The sequence below is a fragment of the Sylvia atricapilla genome, chromosome 23, assembly GCF_009819655.1.
Source record: "Sylvia atricapilla isolate bSylAtr1 chromosome 23, bSylAtr1.pri, whole genome shotgun sequence".
Lineage (NCBI taxonomy): Eukaryota > Metazoa > Chordata > Aves > Passeriformes > Sylviidae > Sylvia > Sylvia atricapilla.
This window is the reverse complement of record NC_089162.1, coordinates 5,572,761-5,592,131: the sequence shown is the minus strand read 5'-3', so window position 1 is coordinate 5,592,131 and position 19,371 is coordinate 5,572,761. Positions and strand designations below refer to the sequence as shown.

General features: G+C 55.3%; 3 protein-coding genes across 3 annotated transcripts; 2 read left to right on the top strand and 1 right to left on the bottom strand.

The window, feature by feature from the left end:
* Window positions 1–3,570: 3,570 nt before the first annotated feature.
* On the bottom strand, window positions 3,571–6,256 carry HSPB2 (heat shock protein family B (small) member 2). Its single transcript, XM_066334778.1, has 2 exons — window positions 6,057–6,256; window positions 3,571–4,481 (listed from the first exon to the last, which is right to left on the bottom strand). The coding sequence occupies exons 1-2, from the start codon at window positions 6,148–6,150 to the stop codon at window positions 4,030–4,032; spliced, it is 546 nt and encodes a 181-aa protein (XP_066190875.1). The 5' UTR covers window positions 6,151–6,256; the 3' UTR covers window positions 3,571–4,029.
* A 1,514-nt stretch (window positions 6,257–7,770) lies between these two features.
* On the top strand, window positions 7,771–10,960 carry CRYAB (crystallin alpha B). The gene is made up of 3 exons (XM_066334782.1): window positions 7,771–8,237; window positions 9,141–9,263; window positions 10,609–10,960. The coding sequence occupies exons 1-3, from the start codon at window positions 8,040–8,042 to the stop codon at window positions 10,810–10,812; spliced, it is 525 nt and encodes a 174-aa protein (XP_066190879.1). The 5' UTR covers window positions 7,771–8,039; the 3' UTR covers window positions 10,813–10,960.
* Window positions 10,961–14,650: 3,690 nt separating this feature from the next.
* On the top strand, window positions 14,651–18,467 carry FDXACB1 (ferredoxin-fold anticodon binding domain containing 1). Its single transcript, XM_066334787.1, has 5 exons — window positions 14,651–14,831; window positions 15,471–15,627; window positions 15,736–15,939; window positions 16,464–16,622; window positions 16,942–18,467. Exons 1-5 carry the CDS (start codon window positions 14,666–14,668, stop codon window positions 18,098–18,100), a joined length of 1,845 nt encoding a protein of 614 aa, XP_066190884.1. The 5' UTR covers window positions 14,651–14,665; the 3' UTR covers window positions 18,101–18,467.
* The last annotated feature ends 904 nt before the right edge of the window (window positions 18,468–19,371 follow it).

Below are 19,371 nucleotides of genomic sequence, written 5' to 3'. Positions count from 1 at the left end.
AATCCTCTCTCTTCCTGAATCCATTCTCTTCCTAAAGCCACACAGATACAATTGTATCAGTGGTGTGCCCTGGAGAGCGGCAGGTGACCAGAGCCCTGGTCATTCCTGGACATAAGGAGTAGGTAATTCCTGAGAGCTAATCTCAGGCAGGTCGAAGAGACCAGAACCCCCTGAAAGATGATTTTAATGTCATTCTTGAGCAGTAAATCTGCCCCCCAGCCCTGACCCGGCACTCAGCCCCGGTTCTGTGCAGTCTGATCCCTCCAGGGGTGTCCAGCAAGGGGGTGAGCATTAATTCCCCTTTTGGGGGCATTAATTCCCCTTTTGGGGGCATTAATTCCCCTTTATGGGGGCATTAATTCCCCTTTCTGGGGACATTAATTCCCCTTTTGGGAGCATTAATTCATCTTTTGGGGGCATTAATTCACCTTTCTGTGGCAGGAGCTGGTTCCCACTCCAGGTGTAGCCTCAGCCAGGTTCACAGCCCCTTTTGTCACCCACCCGAGGGCACAGCAAAGCCTGGACCTGTCCAGGAGTGGCACACGGAGAAGGATTCTGAGCTGCACTGAGACCTGCAGAGCCCGAGCCTTGCTCTGACACTGCTCCTCGGCTCTGAGCAGGAGAAACGCCCCAGGATTTGGGATTAGACTGGGGCAGGGAGCCGGGACTCCGAGTTCCCAGGCTGCTGCAGAATCCAGGTGTTCCCAGGAGCCTGGGAAGCTGCAGACTCCGTGTCTCTGGGCTCGCCGCAGACACTGTTGTTTTAATGTCTGTTTTGATTTCTGGGATAACTCGGGCTTTGTCGCTTTGTGGGGAAGGAGGGGAAGGGAAAAAAAGCCCGGCTGGGAGCCGGTTCCCATCAGCCTCTCTCACCGGCACTGGAGCTGCCGCTTTGAGCTCCGCCAGAGAAACAGAAAAGCGTCAAAAAAACATTGGCAGCGCCGGGGAGCGCTTGGCTGCCGCTCCGCATTCCCTCCCCAGGCTGTGTCTGGGCGATGGGAGCGGCGGGGACACTGCGGGGACACGGCGGGGACACGGCGGGGACAGCCCTGCCCGCCCCCGGGCACTGCCAGCCCCGGTCCTGTGTGACAGGGCTGTGACACCCGCACAGCACAAGCGCCCCGAGCGGGGAGGATGAAGACGGGAGAGCCAAACCAGGGTGGGGAAGAGCTGGGGAGGGCACGGAATTGTGTCGTCACCTCTAATTCGGGGCGGTTTTACGGCCACAGTGTCCCGGTCCCTCCGGCACGGGGACAGCAGTGGTACAGACACACCCCGAGCTGGCATCGGCTGTCAGAGACGAGGGACAGAGCCCCGCAGGGTTTGGGGAGCTCCTTTTGTCTCAGAATCGTCTCCCAGCGCGGCCCCAGCCCCGGCCGTGTGCTGTTGGCAGCCCTCAGGGCTCCCTCGGGGCAGGGACAGGTGTCACCTGCTGGTGCTGCCCGTGCCACCTGTGTCCTGCCTGTGCCATATGTCTTGGCTGTGCCATGTCTGTCCTGGTGATGTGCTGTGCCATGTGTGTGTCCTGGCTGTGCCATGTGTGTGTCCTGGCTGTGCCATGTGTGCCCTGGCTGTGCCATGTGTCCTTCCTGTGCCATGTCTGTCCCGGCTGTGCCATTTGTGTCCTGGCTGTGCCATTTGTGTCCTGGCTGTGCCATGTGTGTGTCTTGGCTGTGCCATGTCTGTCCTGACTGTGCCATGTGTGTCCTGGCTGTGCCATGTGTGTGTCCTGGCTGTGCCATGTGTGTCCTGGCTGTGCCATGTGTCCTGGCTGTGCCATGTCTGTCCCGGCTGTGCCATGTGTGTCCTGGCTGTGCCATGTGTCCTGGCTGTGCCATGTGTGTCCTGGCTGTGCCATGTGTGTATCCTGGCTGTGCCATGTGTGTCCTGACTGTGCCATGTGTGTCCTGGCTGTGCCATGTGTGCCCTGGCTGTGCCATGTGTGCCCTCCCTGGCCAGCTCCAGGCTCAGGTGTTTGCCATCCCCAGCCACAGGAGTTCATCCCAACCGTGAGCAGAGGCTCCAGCAGCATTTGTCACAGAGCAGGGACAGAGAGAAGCCTTTGAGAGCTGCTGCCACAACGTGTCTGGGAGACTTTTAGGACGGGGGGAAGAGGGAAATGAGCCCCCACACACGCACGGGGCTGTGCCCTCAGCACAGGGCTCAGCAGCTCAGCCCTCCGGGGTTGGGTGAGTGGGATGCAGGTGACTGAAAGTCCCAGAATTACGCCTGGAGTCGTTATTAATATGACTTACAAAATGCCTGTCGTAAAGGTGATTTTTCTTTTTAATTCCGACACTTTATCTGGTTCCCCTTCAGCAGGTCAGACACCGCGGTTATCTGCTGTGCTCTGGGCTCAGCCACCCTCCCTGTGCCCCCCGAGCCTGGCAGGCAGGGCTGCTCCTCATCCGGAACACAAAAGAGCTGAAAATAGCCGGGCAGAGCTCTGCTCTGCTCTGGGTTCCACATTTCCTGGCAGGGGACAAAAATCAGCCTCCTGTCTGTGTTGCAGCTCCCCAGGGCTGTGCTGGGCAGGCTCCTGAGCGGGGCATCCCTGTCCCCAGGCATTCCTGGCCCCACGGTGGGGTGGAGGCAGAGCCCCAGGGAGAGGAGGAATTTACATCCTCGAGGGTTTTGGAGCCTCCTCTCCCCTCCGTGCTCACCCAGGCACGCCAGGCACCCCCGAATTTAGCCACTGACACAGCATTTTGTGTGCCCGGCTGGGCCCTGACGACACAAGGGTGGCAAGTGTCACCTGCTGAGCCCTGGGGCAGCAGCTGCCAGCGCCAGCAGCACACACGATCCCTGTCCCCACCCCGGGACCACGGGGACATTGCTCAGTGTCTGTGAAGGGGCCAAATCCAGCCTCTCCTGCCTTCACACATAGGGCAGGCAGTGGGGGCTGAGCAGATATTTTGGGGATATTTTGGGGTTCGGGCCCCTCACAGGGGTCTGTGTGTGAAGGGTGTCCCGTGACTGAAGGGCTGAGCTGCGGCTGGGAATGGATTTATTAACTTGGGCTCGTTCCAGCTGCAGGTCTGGAGATGCTCAGGGACCTTCTAAGGGCTCCTCACCCTTTTGTCCTTGAGGTGACTTCGCTCTGGGCTCCCTAAACCAGCAGCTGGCCCAGGGGGGTGATGTGGGGCTGGTATTTCTGGGCCTGAGGGATTTTCCCAAGGAAAAAATCTCTCAAGAAAGCTTCTTCTAAAACAATCCTGGCCAACAACTCTCCTCTCTCCAAACAGCCTTTCTCCAGTTGGGGTTTTGCTGTTTCTCTGGTTTAACCAGTGGGATCAGAGAGGTGTCGTTCCTATTCACCCCAACCATGGTCAGTCTGTGTGGGAACACCTTATAAAAGGCAGTAAAATTAGACAATAAAAGCCTTTTCTCTGTGCTCTTTGCCTGCTGAAATTTGTGGAGTCTCTCATCTTCCTCTCGTGTCAAACAATGATAGAGTGAAGCACAGAGGTGGCCACAGTCCCTCCATGTCCCCACTGGTGCCACTCCCACAGCTGGGCACTGTCCATCCTTCCTGCTGCACTGGAGCAACACCAACCCGAGGCAAACACGACAAGAGCAGAGGCAGATTTATTCCTCTCTCATCCTGACTGCTGCTGGCACTTTTACAGACCAACACCCACCTCCCACGGCCACAGTACTCCAGCACCAGCTCAGAAGGCAGCTCTGGGATCCCCTTTTCTCTGTTCCCAGTGCCCTTCTGGGCTAGAGCACAGTCCACTGAGACACAGCCTCCCAGGTGAGGGTACAGTGACCCCGGGGTGAGAGCAGAGCTCCCTGCACGGGGAGCTGACCTAGGAGAAAACTTGCATTACACTCACTCACACTCACACTTCAGTCCCACTCTTTTTCCCAGCCCCAAGTCTGTTGTTTTTTGGGGTTTTTCCCCATCCATCAGCCTTGAGAAGCAGAAGTGTGGCTGCCTCAGGCTCACTGACGGTGACAAACAGGGACCTGGCACTGCGGGTTCCCCACCCCTGTCCCCTCCCCACCTTCCCAGATCTTCAGCCTTTAGGATTTTTCCTTCTCATTCCCTTCCTCAGCCTGTTCTTCTTTCCCCACCGGCTGCTCCTGCTGCGTTATCTTCACCTCGTTCACTCTGGCCTTCAGCTCCTTGCCCGTCCGCGGAGCCACGATGCTCAGGATGCCATCGTGGGACAGGGTGGCCTTGACCAGCAAAGGGTCCACGTCCAGGGGCAGGATGTAGGTCCTGGTGAACTCCCTGGAGACGAAGCCGTGGCGATCTGCCTTCTGCGGGTGCTGCCCCGCCACCTCCAGCAGGTTGTCCACGGTGCGCACGCTGAGCTCGTCGGGCAGGAACTGGCAGACGTCCAGGAACACCTGGAACTTGTGCTGGTTCAGGCAGATCTCCGAGGTGCCCCTCTCCAGCTGCTTGTTGAGGCGGGGTCGGATGTAGTAGCCGTGGTACAGAGCAGGGGCTAGAATCTCCGACGGGGACACGCCTGCAAAGGAGACTCGGTGAGGGGTTTTTTTGGAAAGGGGTTTTGGGAATTCCGGGGTTGGAGCGGTGTGTCTACCCCAACAGGCCGTTCTGATGCTCCAGCCAAACTGTTTGTGAGCGATCTTATCAAACCACCTGCAGTTACGTTATCAGAACCCTCAGGAATCCATCAGGGTTACTGAGAAAAATGGGGCTAAGTAAGAAAAAAATTAAGAAGAAAATAAGAAGAAGACCCTGAGAAACAAGAAAACCAAGAAACCAAGAAAACCAAGAAACCAAGACAAGAAGAATAAGATGAAGGAGGCCCTGAAGGCTGTGAGCTGCAGCCAACCCAATTCCCTAAGGGATGAGTACTGCCTCATGGACAAGGCGAGCTGGCCGATGAGCTGATGCACGAAAAACAATCTACAGGATCTATAACCATAGTTTAACGTGAAAAATAAATTTGGATCGTGTTGGTTGGTCACACTGATGCCGAGCAGCACACAGGAGGGGTTTGGGACCCGGAGGACACCTTGGCATTGCCACATCAGCGCAGCGAGGGTGGAGCCTGCCACAGCTGCCACCTTCGTGTGCCCAAAACACACCCAGAGCCACATCCCTGCCAGGCTCCGTGTGCCCCAGGGCTGGCATCCAGCTTCACATGTTGGGGCCCGGTGGGTGCTCGGGGAGCTGCGCAGAGCAGAGCCCGCAGCCAGCAATGGGCATGGAAACTGCTGATGCTGCAGAAACCGCCCTGAGGAACTAAAGGCCTTTTGTGTGCCATTGTCCAGAGGGCTTTCCTTGGAGCTTTTTGCCTTTTCACGCTGTTGTGCTGGTGCTGAATGGTTCTGCTGCTGCCCACATTCCTTCCCCTCGGCCGGCCACTGCCCAGCTTTGTGCTGAACGCCCCAGCTCAGCTTTTCTGCACGTCCCCCCCGGCTGGAAAAGCTTTTCCTCCCCTCCCCTGAGAGATTTCGATCCATGTTTTCACAGCATGTGCATGAATGCCAGAGCATGGCTGGCATGAGGGAGGGACGGGACAGGCGGCAGTGGGCATGGATGGAGAAGTGGACATGAAGAGAGAGGGACCCTGGCTAGTCCCTGCTTATTCCCTGATTTTTCCATGGTTTTTCCATGGTTATTCCCTGGTTTTTCCATGTTTTTTCCATGGTTTTTCCCTGGTTATTCCTTGGATATTCCATGATTATTCCCTCATTATTCCCCGGATATTCCTTGGATATTCCCTGGTTTTTCCCTAGCTATTCTCTCGTCATTCCCTGATTTTTCCCTGTATATTCCCTGGCTATTCCCTGTTATTCCCTGGTTTTCCCCTGGCTATTCCCTGACTATTCCCTGGCTATTCCCTCATTATTCCCTAGATGTTCCTTGGATATTCCCTAGTTTTCCCCTGGATATTCCCTGGCTATTCGCTTGTTATTCCCTGTTTTCCCCCTGGCTATTCCCTGATTTGATCCAGGCTCCTGCACTCCAAACTCCTCATGTCCAGCTTCCCCCTGTCTGGAGCTCAAGCTCCCCCGAGGGAATCCCACCATCCCTCCTGCAGCAGAGGGGAGGATCCCACCCCCTTCCCTACCTTCTCCAAAGTTCTGGTCGTAGATCTTGCTGGGGTTGGCGAACTCGTACTCGGAGCTCATGGGGTAGGCGTGGGGCACAGTGCGGGCGGCCATGGAGTCTGCAGGATGGGCACCTTCCTCCTTCCCTCCTTCCTTCCCTTCCCTCCTTCCTTCCCAGCCCTCGCTGCCTCTCCGAGTGAAGGCTGCAAGGCTCCAGCTGGGTGGCTTCCAAAGGGAGGAGTGTGTGATAAAAAAGCTGGACCAAAATAGCCCCATCGGGCCAGGGAAGCTTCTCGCTGCATTCCAACAAGGAGGGCAAGGCACTGCCTGCACCCAGGGACACCTTGGGGACCCCCTGCATGTCCCCCCAGCCTCTGAGGGGCCTTTCTGGAGCAGGGGATGGATGGACAGCCGAGCACAGCCCGCACCCAAGGGCTGAGGGCAGTGGGATGGATCCCAGACTGTGCTGCTCCAAAGCAAAGGAGGCTCCTTGGAGCCGGCTCAGGGAGCACCTGGCACTGGAACTGGTGGCCCTGAGCCCCTGTGGGTGGCTGCTGCTGGTTCAGGTTGTGTAATGAAACCACTGCCCACACCCCACTGTGAGCCCTCAAACCCTTCCCAGTCCCTGAGTGAGGAGTCTGATTTTCCCTCAAGCCTTCTGCTCCTTTAGTGGTGAAGGGCTCAGGGAGTGGAGCAGGATCCAGATCCCACTGCTGCCCCATCCCGAGCCCTGCTGCCTGCCCGGGCTCTTCCCTTGGCCGGGGCTTTGGCACAAAGTCTTGGAGAAATTCTGAGGCCAGACATCACCAGCTAACCCTGGAGGAAACCCAGTTTTCCTGAGGTGGGCTGCAGCAGGGGAGGAGTGCCCAGCTGAGCTCTGCACGCCCTGAAACCAGAGCTTTCCTTGAGGCCCGCAGTGCAGGACAGCAGGTGCAGTGCTGTTGATGTCATGGGGACTTGGAGAGGGTATTTATGGCCTGGGCTGCTGCACAGAGCAAATCCCACTGCCTATTCTCGCAGGCAAGCCAAGAGGAAGAGGCTCAGAGCCTTTTGCAAAGGGCTGGCAGAGCTGGCAGCGCCTCCGAGCCAGAAATTGTGTTTAAATTGCGAGCTCTCGCAGGCAGACAAGCTCTTGCCCTTCACCAGTTGCTAGGCTGAACCCATTGCTGTGATTTGGGCTCTCGGGCGAGGCAGGAATCAAAATAAAAGCGTGAATTATTAGGAGGAGAGCTGCAGGAAGGCAGGTTAGTGCAGGGGCAGGGGCAGACAGAGATTTCTGCACCCCTGGGTGCCCTGCAGCACCGTGAGCATGCCCAGGTTCTCTCTGGGCTCACAGCGTGGGGGTCCTCCCTCCAGAAAAACGTGTTCTGCAGTGGGCAGAAGACAAGGGGTGTCAGTGGAGAGATCCATCCTTCACTCACACACACCGTGAGGGCAGCAGGGCTCGCTGGGGAGAGCTGCAGCACCAGGACCACCCCAGCAAAGCCCTCCTGGCACCTTCCCCAGCCCTGGTTTTGGGGCTCCCTCGGGGGCAGGCACAGCTCCGGTGGGTGATGCTGGAGCCGGAGCCCCGGTGCCATCAGCGGGAACAACAGCCCCTTGTCCCTGTCCCTGGGAGCCAAAGATAGGAGCTGCATTGATCCCCTGGCATCCAGAGCAGCTGGGAACACTGGCCAAGGCCGCCTGGGACTGTGGATAAACAGCACGTGGGCAGCAGGGCGGGCGCCGGGATGCTCTGGCTTCTTTGCTGCCCCATTGGGCTCCTCTCCTTCCTCTGGCCCCTGCCCCCCTCCTCCTCAGCAGAGCGCTCAAATCCCTCAGACAGCGACTGGGCACCGCCGAAGGGCCCAGCCCAGGAGTGGGACAATAAAATCCCTGACACCACTGTTCAAGAGGCCTCGGGGGGGTGGAAGGCCAGGCCAGCTGCACGGGTATAAAGCTGTCCCCGCTGTCGGCACGGCACTGCAGCACAGTTGTTGGCCAGGCTCCTCCAGCGCTCTCCAATGGATATCACCATCCACAACCCCCTGATCCGCAGACCTTTCTTCTCTTGGTTGGCACCGAGTCGTATCTTTGACCAGATTTTCGGGGAGCACCTGCCGGAGTCGGAGCTGCTCCCTGTTTCCCCCAGCTTCAGCCCCTTCCTGATGAGATCCCCCATCCTTCGGATGCCCAGTTGGCTAGAGACAGGACTCTCGGAGGTAACCTTTGCTTCTTCGGGCTCTTTGTGGCACAACCTGCTGGCTCTGGAGGCCCAGCAGAGCTGAGAGCTTGGAAGATGCTCACAGGTGGTGTTTTTGGGATTTTTTTTCAGGAAAAAGGCTGGGGGAAAAGGCGCCGTGTTTGCGCCTCCGCGTTGTTTGGGCTGGAGCGAGGCTGGATAGCGATGGGAACACTGAGCTCAGTGTGCAGGGCAGATCACCCCAGCAGCTGCCAGGGGAAAGGAGGATCCCTAATTTCCCTAATTTCTCTCATCTCCCTGATTTCCCAGCCCTCTGTGCCGGTCTTTCAACCCCACTCCCACCTGAGCAGCCAAGAGCACGGGGCAGTGGGATCCTCCTGGCAGAGCCCGTGGCTGCTGAGGGAAAAGGGGCCTGGTCTAAACCACCCCTGCCCATTAAAAACAGCGTTTTAATAACATCCAGGACCCAGAGGATCATGGAGCAGGCGCCTCCTCACTCCAGGGGCTGAGCCAAGAGGCTTTTGCCTGTCCTGTAAGTCAACTGCCTTGTTTACAAGGAGCTGGAGGAGCAATTCCAAGCAGAAGGAGTGAAAGTATTATTTTAATCCTTGCATAATGTCCCTCTCGGTTTAGTGACCCAGGCTCTGGCTGCCGTAACAAAGAGTCAGCTTGAAATCAAGAGTCAGTTTGAAGCAATTCAGGTGGAGAATCTCAGGTCCTGTAGGGATGGGCACTCATGCAAGGCCAGCAAGGGACAGAGCCACTGAGACCAGATCCCAAAACAAAGCTCAGGGTGTGTGTGTGTGTAGAGACCAGCTTGATCTGCTGCATTCTTTTCTCCAGCTCCAACCCTCACCTGCTCTTTTCTGAAGCCACCTCCTTGCTCTTGCTCTTTTCTGAAACCACCTCCTGGTTTTTGCAGATGCGGCTGGACAAGGACAAATTCTACGTGAACCTGGATGTGAAACATTTCTCCCCCGAGGAGCTGAAGGTGAAGGTGCTCGGGGACATGATCGAGATCCACGGGAAGCACGAGGAGCGCCAGGTACCCGCTGCCCTGACCTCAGCCCTGAGGGAGCCCCTCTGAGCTCCCTCACCTCTGGGGGCTGTAAAACAACCCTCTGCTCGTCTCAGATATTTGTAATTTTTTGTGTTTTTTTAAATCAAGATGCTCCGTGCAATCCCCCCCAGCTGATCCCAGGCAGGGCAGCAGGAGGGTGCAGGTTTATTGCTGATGTTGCATGAACTGTGAGCTGAACTGGAAAATCATCTGGGAAATGGGCATTTTTAGGCTTCCCCTCTTTTTGGGAAGAGGCCAGGAATGCAGGGAGGCATCCAGTGAACTAAAAATGAACTGCAATAACCAAGCCACGCAACAAGTCAGCGCATTGCCCTGTGTGTTACCTTTCCTAGGCCCAGCTATGAGTTTCTAATCCTTAAAAGCTGTGTTCTGCTGTCATTCACCCCTCTCCCTGCTGGCTCTGGAGACCTGTGTGGACATGCAAAACCATGCCCAGAGCTGGATGTAGCAGCATTTTCCAGTCCCCATCCCCTGTCCCCAGAGTAGCCATTTCCCTGGAATTGTCACCCCCAGGAGCTCCTGGGAGCACAGTGTGTCAGCCAGGAAATCCAGTGCTGCTGTGTAATAATCCTGACACAATTCCTGGAATCCTTTTTTTGGCTAAGGAGGCAATGAAGCAGTGGGATGAGGCACTGGAGGTCTGCAGGGCAGGTGTGGGTGGGAATGGCACCTGGGGAATGGCAGCACGGAGAGCGGGGAAGCCTTTGGCTGGCACAGGGGTGGACACAAAGCCTCCTCCTGTGAACTCTGGGCTCCTGCAGGCCCCTGCATCCCGGTCACACTCACTGAATCATGGAGTGGTTGGGGTTAGACCTTGCAGCTGATCTCCTGTGCACAGACACCTTTCAGTGCCCCACTGAGCGCTGCTCCCAGCCTCCAGCGCTGCCAGACACTCCCCACCTTCTCTGCACAGCCTCTGCCCGAGCCTCACCAGCCTCACAGGGGACATTCCTTGTTCATATCCAGTCTAACCCCGCTCTCTGTTGGCTCTGAGCCCTTCCCCCTTGGCCTGGCACTCCGGCCCTCTGTGACCAGCCTCTCTCCAGTTTCCTGGGGGCTCCCATCAGGTTCTGCACAATCGGCTCACCCTGGAATCTCTTTCCACGCTCAACAGCCCAAATTCCCTCAGCCTTTCCTCACAGCAGAGGGCAGCTCATCTTCAAACCCCCTTTTAACTCCCTGAAATCCTTCCCTTTGAGCTCCCCCACTCCGCCTTTCCTCAAAAACCCCGCGGTTAACGCGGCACAGAACGAACATCCCTAATTAAAACCCTCCTCTCCTCCTCCCTTTATTTTTTTTTTTGATGCAGGACGAGCACGGCTTCATCGCCAGGGAGTTCAGCAGGAAATATCGGATCCCAGACGACGTGGACCCTCTGACCATCACGTCGTCACTGTCGCTGGACGGGGTGCTGACGGTCAGCGCTCCCCGCAAGCAGAGCGACGTCCCCGAGCGCACCATCCCCATCACCCGCGAGGACAAACCCGCCATCGCAGGAGCCCAGAGGAAGTAGGGGCTGCTCTCTGTCTCTGCTGTCCCCAAAGCCACCCCTGGAGGGTCATTCCGGAGCCCTTCCCTCCGCCAGGTGCCGGCTGTTGTACCCGATGGCCGCTCGGATTATTTATGCTGAGGAAGTTTACTAACGAATAAAAGCCACGGAGAAAGCAGCTTTTGGGGGATTGGTTTTGTTTTGGGTTGGATTGAGAAGGCAGAGCACGGGGAGCTGACCTAGGAGAAAACTTGCATTACACTCACACTTCAGTCCCACTCTTTTTCCCAGCCACAAGTCCGTTGTTTTTTGGGGTTTTTCCCCATCCATCAGCCTTGAGAAGCAGAAGTGTGGCTGCCTCAGGCTCACTGATGGTGACAAACAGGGACCAGGCACTGCGGGTTCCCCACCCCTGTCCGCTCCCACACCTTCCCAGATCTTCAGCCTTTAGGATTTTTCCTTCTCATTCCCTTCCTCAGCCTGTTCTTCTTTCCCCACCGGCTGCTCCTGCTGCGTTATCTTCACCTCGTTCACTCTGGCCTACAAGGGTAAAAGGTGCAGGGGATAAAAGGTGCAGGGGGGAAGCTGTTTTACACCACAAGGACACAAATTCTGAGATTCAGGAGGCTGAAAATGACTCCTTGATTTTCGGGATGTGTCTCCCTTTTACACCATTTCACACAGCCCAATGTGATTGGTGACACAGAGACAAACCTCTTCACTGCCATTGGTCAGAGCAGAGGGACATCAAGAACTCCCTCCTAGGGAAAGGAATAAATAACAAAGGTATAGTTTTAAAAACATTTCTCCTGTTCACAGAAAATTCCCTGGGAAAAGGATTTCAGAAAACCAAAACACCTCAGGCACAGAACCAGAGCCACACACGGGGAACACCAGTGCTGGGTGGTCAGGACAGCTCATCTGGGTGTTCAGAAGTTCTTTGCTCTTCACACCTTCTGTTCTCCCTCCCTTCAATGCCAGAGGATTTCAGAGGTTTCACAAGCGACAGGAAAGTTTCTCCCATGGAGATTAAACTGGTAAAACAGCTCCAGGACAGTTGCAACCCATCTGGAGTGTGGGTATTTGACAACAGCTGGCTGCCAGACAAGTGTACCTTAAATCTCTCGGGTGATTCATGTCATGGAGAAACATCCAGGGGCTGCAGCCGGTTCAGAGCAGCTGCAGGTGAAAACTGCAGAGCTGCAGTAAACACAGATCTGCCCAGAGAGAAGGAAAGCACCTTGCTCTGATGAGGTAAATCACACCCCTTTGAAACTCTGATGCTAGTGCCCTTCAAACAGTGAGCAGGATCTGATGTCTACTGCCATAACCTGATTGATGGCAGCATTGCTGAGCGACACAAACCACTACTGAAAGTCCTTTTCAGGCATTTCATCTGCTCAGCACCTCTCTTCAAAGGGATGGAAAGGAAATCCTGGCTGACTGGAACTGAATGTCAAAAATTCCTCTTCAGAAAGGACAGATCATCAGACTCAGTCACGACCTGACCTATTTTCTACATTCCTTGAACCTGCTAAGACAAAGGTTCCATTAGCAGGGGTCACAGAACACCTCAGCTGGGCAGGGAGGACACTCTTCTGTGGCTGTGGGTGAGAAAAATCAAATGAGCACTCTGTGATCCCAGCCAAACACCCCCAATCCCCCCTCATTTCCAAGGCCTGCAGTTTCCTGTGAGCTGGTTGTAATTAGCTCTCCCAGCTAAGGTGTTAATTGGGTTTGTCTGGCCAGGCACAGCCACCTCTGCACACAAGGAGAAACCCCAGACACGCACAGAGGTTACAAATAGCGCAGATTAAAAAGCAGAAAGGACATTTTTCATGTGGCTTTCATGTGTGATGGGTCTTGGGGCTGGAAGGAAATCATTGCACCGCTGGGCCCTGAGGGTTCCTGGTGCTTTTCCTGCATCCTTCTCCTTCCTTCTCCACCTGGAGGCCTGGGGTGCAGCAGGACTGAGCAGCACAAAGCAGCTTCCAGCTCAGAGTGGTGGCTTGGAAATCAAGGAGGTCTTTGTTCAAATCCTAAAGGAATCAACATGGAAAAGAAGAAAATGTAATATAGTAATGATTTAGCCAGAAAGGGCAACTGAGGGAATTTTCTTTTTCTTTTTTTTTTTTTTTTTTTTTTTTTTTTTTTTTTTTTTTTTTTAACAGCACAGAGTTTTTGTCAGGCTCCAAACAGCAGCCAGAAATGGGAGTTTTGAGTATCCTCCGTGGGGATAAACTGGATGAGGTCAGCCAGACAAGAATACTTGAAATGCAGAACCACTCCCTGAGTGACCTGAAATACCTGTTCTGGGGTGGCACAGGAGCACAGCCCAGCATGGGGAAATGACAGAAAACATCTCTGTCATCTCCAGGCACAAACATCATCGAGAAGCTCCACACATCCAACAGATTGTCCCAGTTCTGCACATGTAAAATTCCCTCTCTGATGTTTCCCTGTAATCTGAAGCAGGTTGTTTCCAAAGCACTGGGTGTGCTGAAAAGGAAAATTCACATTCAGCATGGCTATAATATAAGTTAGGAGGGGTTTTTTGTAATTATTGGAATAAGAAGGTTGTGTGGTAATTATTTTCTCAGTACCCAACACCTCTCCAGGCCACTTACCCATCATTTAAAACAGACAAAAAAACCCCTAGCCATCATTTAAATCAGGCAAAATGATTCTCTCAAGGCCACAGGGACCCAGAGCTCAGCACAGAGCTCACAGACTGTGGCAGTGGGTCTGTGTGGGAGCTCAGCTTTGCTCATTTCAAACCTTCCTCTGTCATTATCTGTGTGAAACCCTGTCCTGACACACTGTCCCTGCCCTGTGGGGCAGCCGTGGGCACACAGATGGGGCAGGTGACACCCAAACCTGGCTGCTGTAGACGTTACAGACCATAATTTTCCTCCTTCTCAAAGGCACCACACACCTATGTGAGGCAGGGTAATTAATTTACCTTGTATCACCCTGTGGAGGAATTAGGGAGCTTCTTATTACACCTTGATTACGTCTGCAATTATCTGACACCAAACGATGCTTCCAGCACCTCTCCTCTGCTTCTCCTCTCTTTTTGTTCTCTGTCTGTCCCTGCTTCTCCCCTTTGGGAATTCAAGCAGCACAAAGATTGTCAAAGAAGGAGAATTGCAGGTACAGGTAAAGGCAGGTACAGGTAAAGTTCAGACGAGGTTGATTATAGGGCTGGAACTCCTCTGCTGTGAGGAAAGGCTGAGGGAATTGGGGCTGTTGAGCGTGAAAAAGAGATTCCAGGGTGAGCCGATTGTGCAGAACCTGATGGGAGCCCCCAGGAAACTGGAGAGAGGCTGGTCACAGAGGGCCGGAGTGCCAGGCCAAGGGGGAAGGGCTCAGAGCCAACAGAGAGCGGGGTTAGACTGGATATGACCAAGGAATGTCCCCTGTGAGGCTGGTGAGGCTCGGGCAGAAGCTGTGCAGAGAAGCTGGGGAGTGTCTGGCAGCGCTGGAGGCTGGGGCATGGAGCAGCGCTCAGTGGGGCACTGAAAGGTGTCTGTGCACAGGAGATCAGCTGCAAGGTCCCTTCTAACCCCAGCCACTCTGTGAATCTCAGAATCTACGATCCCTCGGCGTGTAAACAGCCGCTTCCTTCCTTTTCCTTTTTTTTTTTTTTTTTTTTTTCCTCTCTTTTTTTTTTTTTTTACTGCACGCATTCCCATTTCCTGTCGCTCGGCGGCCGACGGCTCTGCCCCAATCCCCGAGCGCTCCTTTGAACGGGACCACGGCCACCTCCGGGCCACACAGCATGTCCCCGGGGATGTCCCCACGCCACCAGCAGCGCCCACTGACCGTGTCCCACGTCATGAGCGAGCGCCGGTGGCCGTGAGCGCTCCGTGGGGACATGGGGCTCCGCCGCGTCCTGCTGCTGGGAGAGGGCAACTTCTCCTTCGCCGCGGCGCTGTGCGGGGCTCGGGGCACACACGTGGTGGCCACTTGCTACGAGAGCGAGGAGGAGGCGGTGGGAGCGGCCGGAGCGGCGCGGAGCATCCGCCGGCTGCGGGACAGCGGTGGGTGTGCGCCGGGGACGGGCTGGGCACGGGCACGGAGCGGCTGCGGAGCCCTTTGCTGTCACCTTCCTGCCATCGCCGTCACCTTCCTGCCATCGCTGTCACCTTCCTGCCATCGCTGTCGCCCTGGTGTCACCCCAGAGTGGCGTCGCTGTCACGCTGGTGTCACCCTGGTGTCACCCTGGTGTCACCCAGAGTGGCGTCCTTGCCCCCCATCCACTGCCGTGTCCCTTGGGAGCCCCTCCGCACTCCTCAGGGGAAGGGCTGGAACAGCCCAGCAGGCGAAATGAAATGCCTTCAAATCCCATCTGGGAGAGACAGGAGGGAAATAACACCCAAACTACTGTTCTCGCCTGTTTTCAGATGTTTCTGCTGCCTTGAGAGGGAGCAAAGGGCAAAGAGAACCCCGGAGGGCTTCCCGGTGGTTCCTGCTGCTCGGGGCACCTCTCACCCACCCAAAAGTGCCCTGGATGATTTGATTCCCACCTCTCTTTAAGATTTCCCCCCCAATAACCACCAGAGCCTTGTTTTGATGACCACCAGAGCCTTGTTCTGATGACCACCAGAGCCCTGTTTTGATAAGGACCAAAGCCTTGTTCTGATAACCACCAGAGCCCTGTTTTGCCTTTGCTGCTGCAGGAGCCGAGGTGCTGTTTTCCGTGGACTGCACCAAGCTGCAGGAGCACTTTTTACCGGGAACACGGGAATTCGATCGTGTTTATTTCAACTTCCCTCACTGCGGGAGGAAGGCCGGCGTGGTGAAGAACAGGCAGCTCCTCGCCCGCTTTTTCCAGAGGCGAGTACGCCCGAAAATTAATTCCTGTGTTAATTAAGCACGGAGCTTTTCTGCCAGCTGTTTTCTCAGGCACTGGGGGTGTGCTAACAGGAATTTTCTGTCTCCCAGCTGCACGGAGGTGCTGGCCCAGGAGGGAGAAATCCACGTGGCCCTGTGCAGTGGGCAAGGAGGGACACCTGCGGATCGACCCAGGAGAGAGTGGCACAACAGCTGGCAAATCGTGGCTGTGGCAGCAGGAGCTGGCTTCATCCTGAGCCACGTGCATCCCTTTAAAGCAGAGACTGTCGAGGGTTACAAGTGCACAGGTTACAGGTAACCATCCCCTGGCAAAGCTGAAATTCTGGTGTTTGTGCCCTTAAATGCCCCAGCACTAGGATGTTCTTCTAGTATCTTGTTGGCTGGAGAAGAATTCCTTTTAATTTTCCTTCTAATTTTCCTCTTCATTTCCCTCTTCATTTCCCTCTTCATTTCCCTTTCCATTTCCCTTTCCATTTCCCTCTTCATTTCCCTTTCCATTTCCCTTTCCCTTTCCATTTCTCTTTCTATTTTCCTTTCAATTTTCCTTACATTTCCCTTACCATTTTCCTTAAAATAGCTGCAGCTCTTGTTCATCTCTAAGCAGAGTAACCAAGATTAAAATGCAAGCTTCCTGCCAAAGCACCCTCTAAAAATAAGACTATCTGAGGATTTTAAAGGTCAAAAGCATCCGTTTCAGAACAAATATCAATCTCAGCCTGAAGACAGGAGTTCTGGGGGCTGGTCTGCTCCTGCCTACTTGGGGCACTTTAAATATCAGAAATTATCAGTGACTTTGGCCTGTTTTTGTGTGTTTTCAGGAGTCAGGATAAATCCTTCTGTGTAGAGGGTGCTTTGAACCACGTTTTCACACGGAGCACAGCATCCCCGTGTTTCACACCCCTGAGCTGCAAGACTCAACTGGGAAGCCAAAAAGTTTCCTTTCAAGTGCCACAAATCCTCGTGGATAAAATTAACAGGTGAGTTTTATAGTTAGTTTCTCTTTGGCAGTGGCAGATCCGCTGCTGTCAGTGGGAATGACCAGCAGTGGGGTCAGATCAATGGCTGTGGTGAGTGGGAAATCCATTTTTTTTACCAGCAAATTGCAGTTAATTCCTGATTGTAACCAGCAGACAAACACCACAGCCCTGAAAATGTAAAACACCTTTGGTGAAAGACTTGGCTTGGTCAGGCAGTTCCTGGCTTAAGGATGTTTTGGGTAAATTGCTGCCCTCAGATTGCGGCCAGGGGAAAGGAATCACAGATGACGTCTGTAATTTGCACTTTTGTTTTTCACAGGGGTTTCCTGGAAGAGAATTCCAGTCATCCAGTAAAGACAATAAAGGAGAAGCTCAGTGCAGGGCTCAGCCAAGCTTTTCCACTGCACAGCACCAGCTCCTGCCTTCCTCTGCTCCACCACGGTCACCCCGATGGTGTTTGCCACTCCAGCACCTTCTGGATCACTCTGAGCCCAGGGGAGGCTCCAAGCACTGAGAAAACATCTCAGGGTCTGGCAGACGCGGTTTTGTTTTCCCATTTTGGCCAGGACACAGATAGGGATATACAAGGAGAACTCCCAGTTCCACAGAGGTTTTATCTTAGGCCTTCCCTCCTGCCTCATGCTCAGGCAATAATAAAACAAAGAGCTTTTTCCCCAGGGACACTACAGGTCCTTTCGGGGCCAGTTTTTAGGAAATGTCGGGTCACTCCCCACTCCATGCCTGTTTTCCATGAGATGCTGCTTGTGCTTGCAGTTAGCAGGGGCACAGAGGACAGCTGTATCCAGATGTTGGTGGATAACATTAAAACCACCCTGAATTCCCTTCACCAGGGCGTTTCTGGTGTCAAACCCACCGTCAGCCTGCAGGAAGCAGCGAGTTTTGGGACGGAGCTGAATGGCTTTGCTGCATTTGAATGGCAGCTTGGTGAAATTCAGCATTTCCTCTGTGTGGGGACAGCCCCAGAGCCCTCGGGCTCCTGTGTGGGGGTTATCAGGACAGCTCCTGAGGAATTAAAAAGCCATGAGCTGGTTGTTGTCTCAGTCTCGCTGAACCTGGACCTCCTGGCCATGCTGCTGTGTGGAATATCCGACTGGAGAATGCTCTGGACACGGGACAGGCGCTTCCTCAGGCAGTTCCCTGAGGGAGAGTTGAGGCTTTTCCAGAGTTTTTCCCTCTATCCACCTTCCTACGAGCACGATGTCAGCTTCTGGCTTCCTGACGGGGAGGAGTTTGATGAAGTGGCTTTTCACACCCTTGCCAGGGAGGTGTCGGGTGAAATGGTCGTTTCCATCCAGTTAAGGGACAGTTTCCAGCAGCCAGGGACAGGACGGAGGAGCCTGTGCTACAGGGTGACTTTCCAGTCCTGTGACAGAGCCCTGGGCTCCCGAGAGGCAGCGGAGATGCAGCTGCACCTTCGGGAGGAGATGCAGCAGCAGCTGGGCGTGACGCTGAGGTAGAACATCTCCCGTGGTTTGCAGGGCCTCCAGCAGCTCCTGTGCCAGGTTCTCACCTGAGGAATGTCACCTGCCTGCGGTTGGAGCTAGCGCCGTGTTGTTGCAGTGCCTGGAACAAGGGCGGGGTGGACTTTGAGCACCTGCACACGTTTCCATGTGGAGTTCCTGTGAAGGAGGACGGAGCTCTGGCCTCTTCTCTGTGTGTGCCATGAAACCTCGTTTTATGAAGCGGAGCCTTTCTTTTCCAGGGTCCTGTGAGAGTGGATTCGATCTCTTTACTAATGCAAATTCCTGCTGGTGTCCCCCCTGAGCCTCCCCTGGCCCAGCCTGAGGCTGTTCCCTCTGTTCCTGTCCCTGTTCCCTGGGAGCAGAGCCCAAATCCCCCCGGCTGTCCCCTCCTGGCAGGGACTTGTGCAGAGCCACCAAATTCCCCCTGAGCTGCTTTTCTCCAGGCTGAGCCCCTTCCCAGCTCCCTGAGCCTCTCCTGGGGCTCCAGCCCCTTTGCCAGGTTTGTTCCCTGCCCTGGACACGCTCCAGCCCCTCCACACCCTTTCCCGTGCTGTCCTGTCCCCGTCTCCTGAGCGCAGGGGGGACCGAATAAAGAACATTTTCCATCGGTGCGTTCCCCATTCCCAGTTCCCTGCCCAGCGCCGGGCGGGCAGCGGCAGGGCGGGGATGGACCCGGGGATGGACCTGGGCCACTGGGACAGGGACACGGGCGGGTGATGGACACGGGTGGTGATGGACACGGGCGGGTGATGGACACGGGTGGGTGATGGACACGGGTGGGTGATGGACATGGGCGGGTGATAGACAGGGATGGATGATGGACACGGGTGGGTGATGGACAGGGACACGGGCGGGTGATGGACACGGGCGGGTGATGGACACGGGTGGGTGATGGACAGAGATGGATGATGGACACGGCTATGCGGGACAGGGACACGGGCGGGTGATGGACACGGGTGGGTGATGGACAGAGATGGATGATGGACACGGGCGGGTGATGGACACGGGTGGGTGATGGACAGAGATGGATGATGGACACGGGCGGGTGATGGACACGGGTGGGTGACGGACAGGGATGGATGATGGACATGGGTGTGCGGGGCAGCGCTCTCCTGTCGCAGTCCCTGTCCCTGTCCCTCTGTTGGTCCCTGTCCTTCTGTCGGTCCCTATCTCTCTATTGGTCCCTATCCCTGTCGCTGTCCCTACCCCTGTCCTTCTGTCTGTCCCTCTGTCGGTTCTTGTCCCTGTCCCTCTGTCTGTCCCTA

What these genes read in the sequence shown, in the direction of transcription:
- HSPB2 (XM_066334778.1), bottom strand. Translation starts at nt 6,150, where the DNA reads ATGGCCGCCCGCACTGTGCCCCACGCCTACCCCATGAGCTCCGAGTAC. An exon ending in CGACCAGAACTTTGGAGAAG is followed by an intron (nt 4,482 to 6,056) that starts GTAGGGAAGGGG and finishes TCTCCTTTGCAG; the next exon opens with GCGTGTCCCCGTCGGAGATT.
- FDXACB1 (XM_066334787.1), top strand. Translation starts at nt 14,666, where the DNA reads ATGGGGCTCCGCCGCGTCCTGCTGCTGGGAGAGGGCAACTTCTCCTTC. An exon ending in CTCGCCCGCTTTTTCCAGAG is followed by an intron (nt 15,628 to 15,735) that starts GCGAGTACGCCC and finishes TCTGTCTCCCAG; the next exon opens with CTGCACGGAGGTGCTGGCCC. An exon ending in CTCGTGGATAAAATTAACAG is followed by an intron (nt 16,623 to 16,941) that starts GTGAGTTTTATA and finishes TGTTTTTCACAG; the next exon opens with GGGTTTCCTGGAAGAGAATT.
- CRYAB (XM_066334782.1), top strand. Translation starts at nt 8,040, where the DNA reads ATGGATATCACCATCCACAACCCCCTGATCCGCAGACCTTTCTTCTCT. An exon ending in TAGAGACAGGACTCTCGGAG is followed by an intron (nt 8,238 to 9,140) that starts GTAACCTTTGCT and finishes TGGTTTTTGCAG; the next exon opens with ATGCGGCTGGACAAGGACAA. An exon ending in GGAAGCACGAGGAGCGCCAG is followed by an intron (nt 9,264 to 10,608) that starts GTACCCGCTGCC and finishes TTTTTGATGCAG; the next exon opens with GACGAGCACGGCTTCATCGC.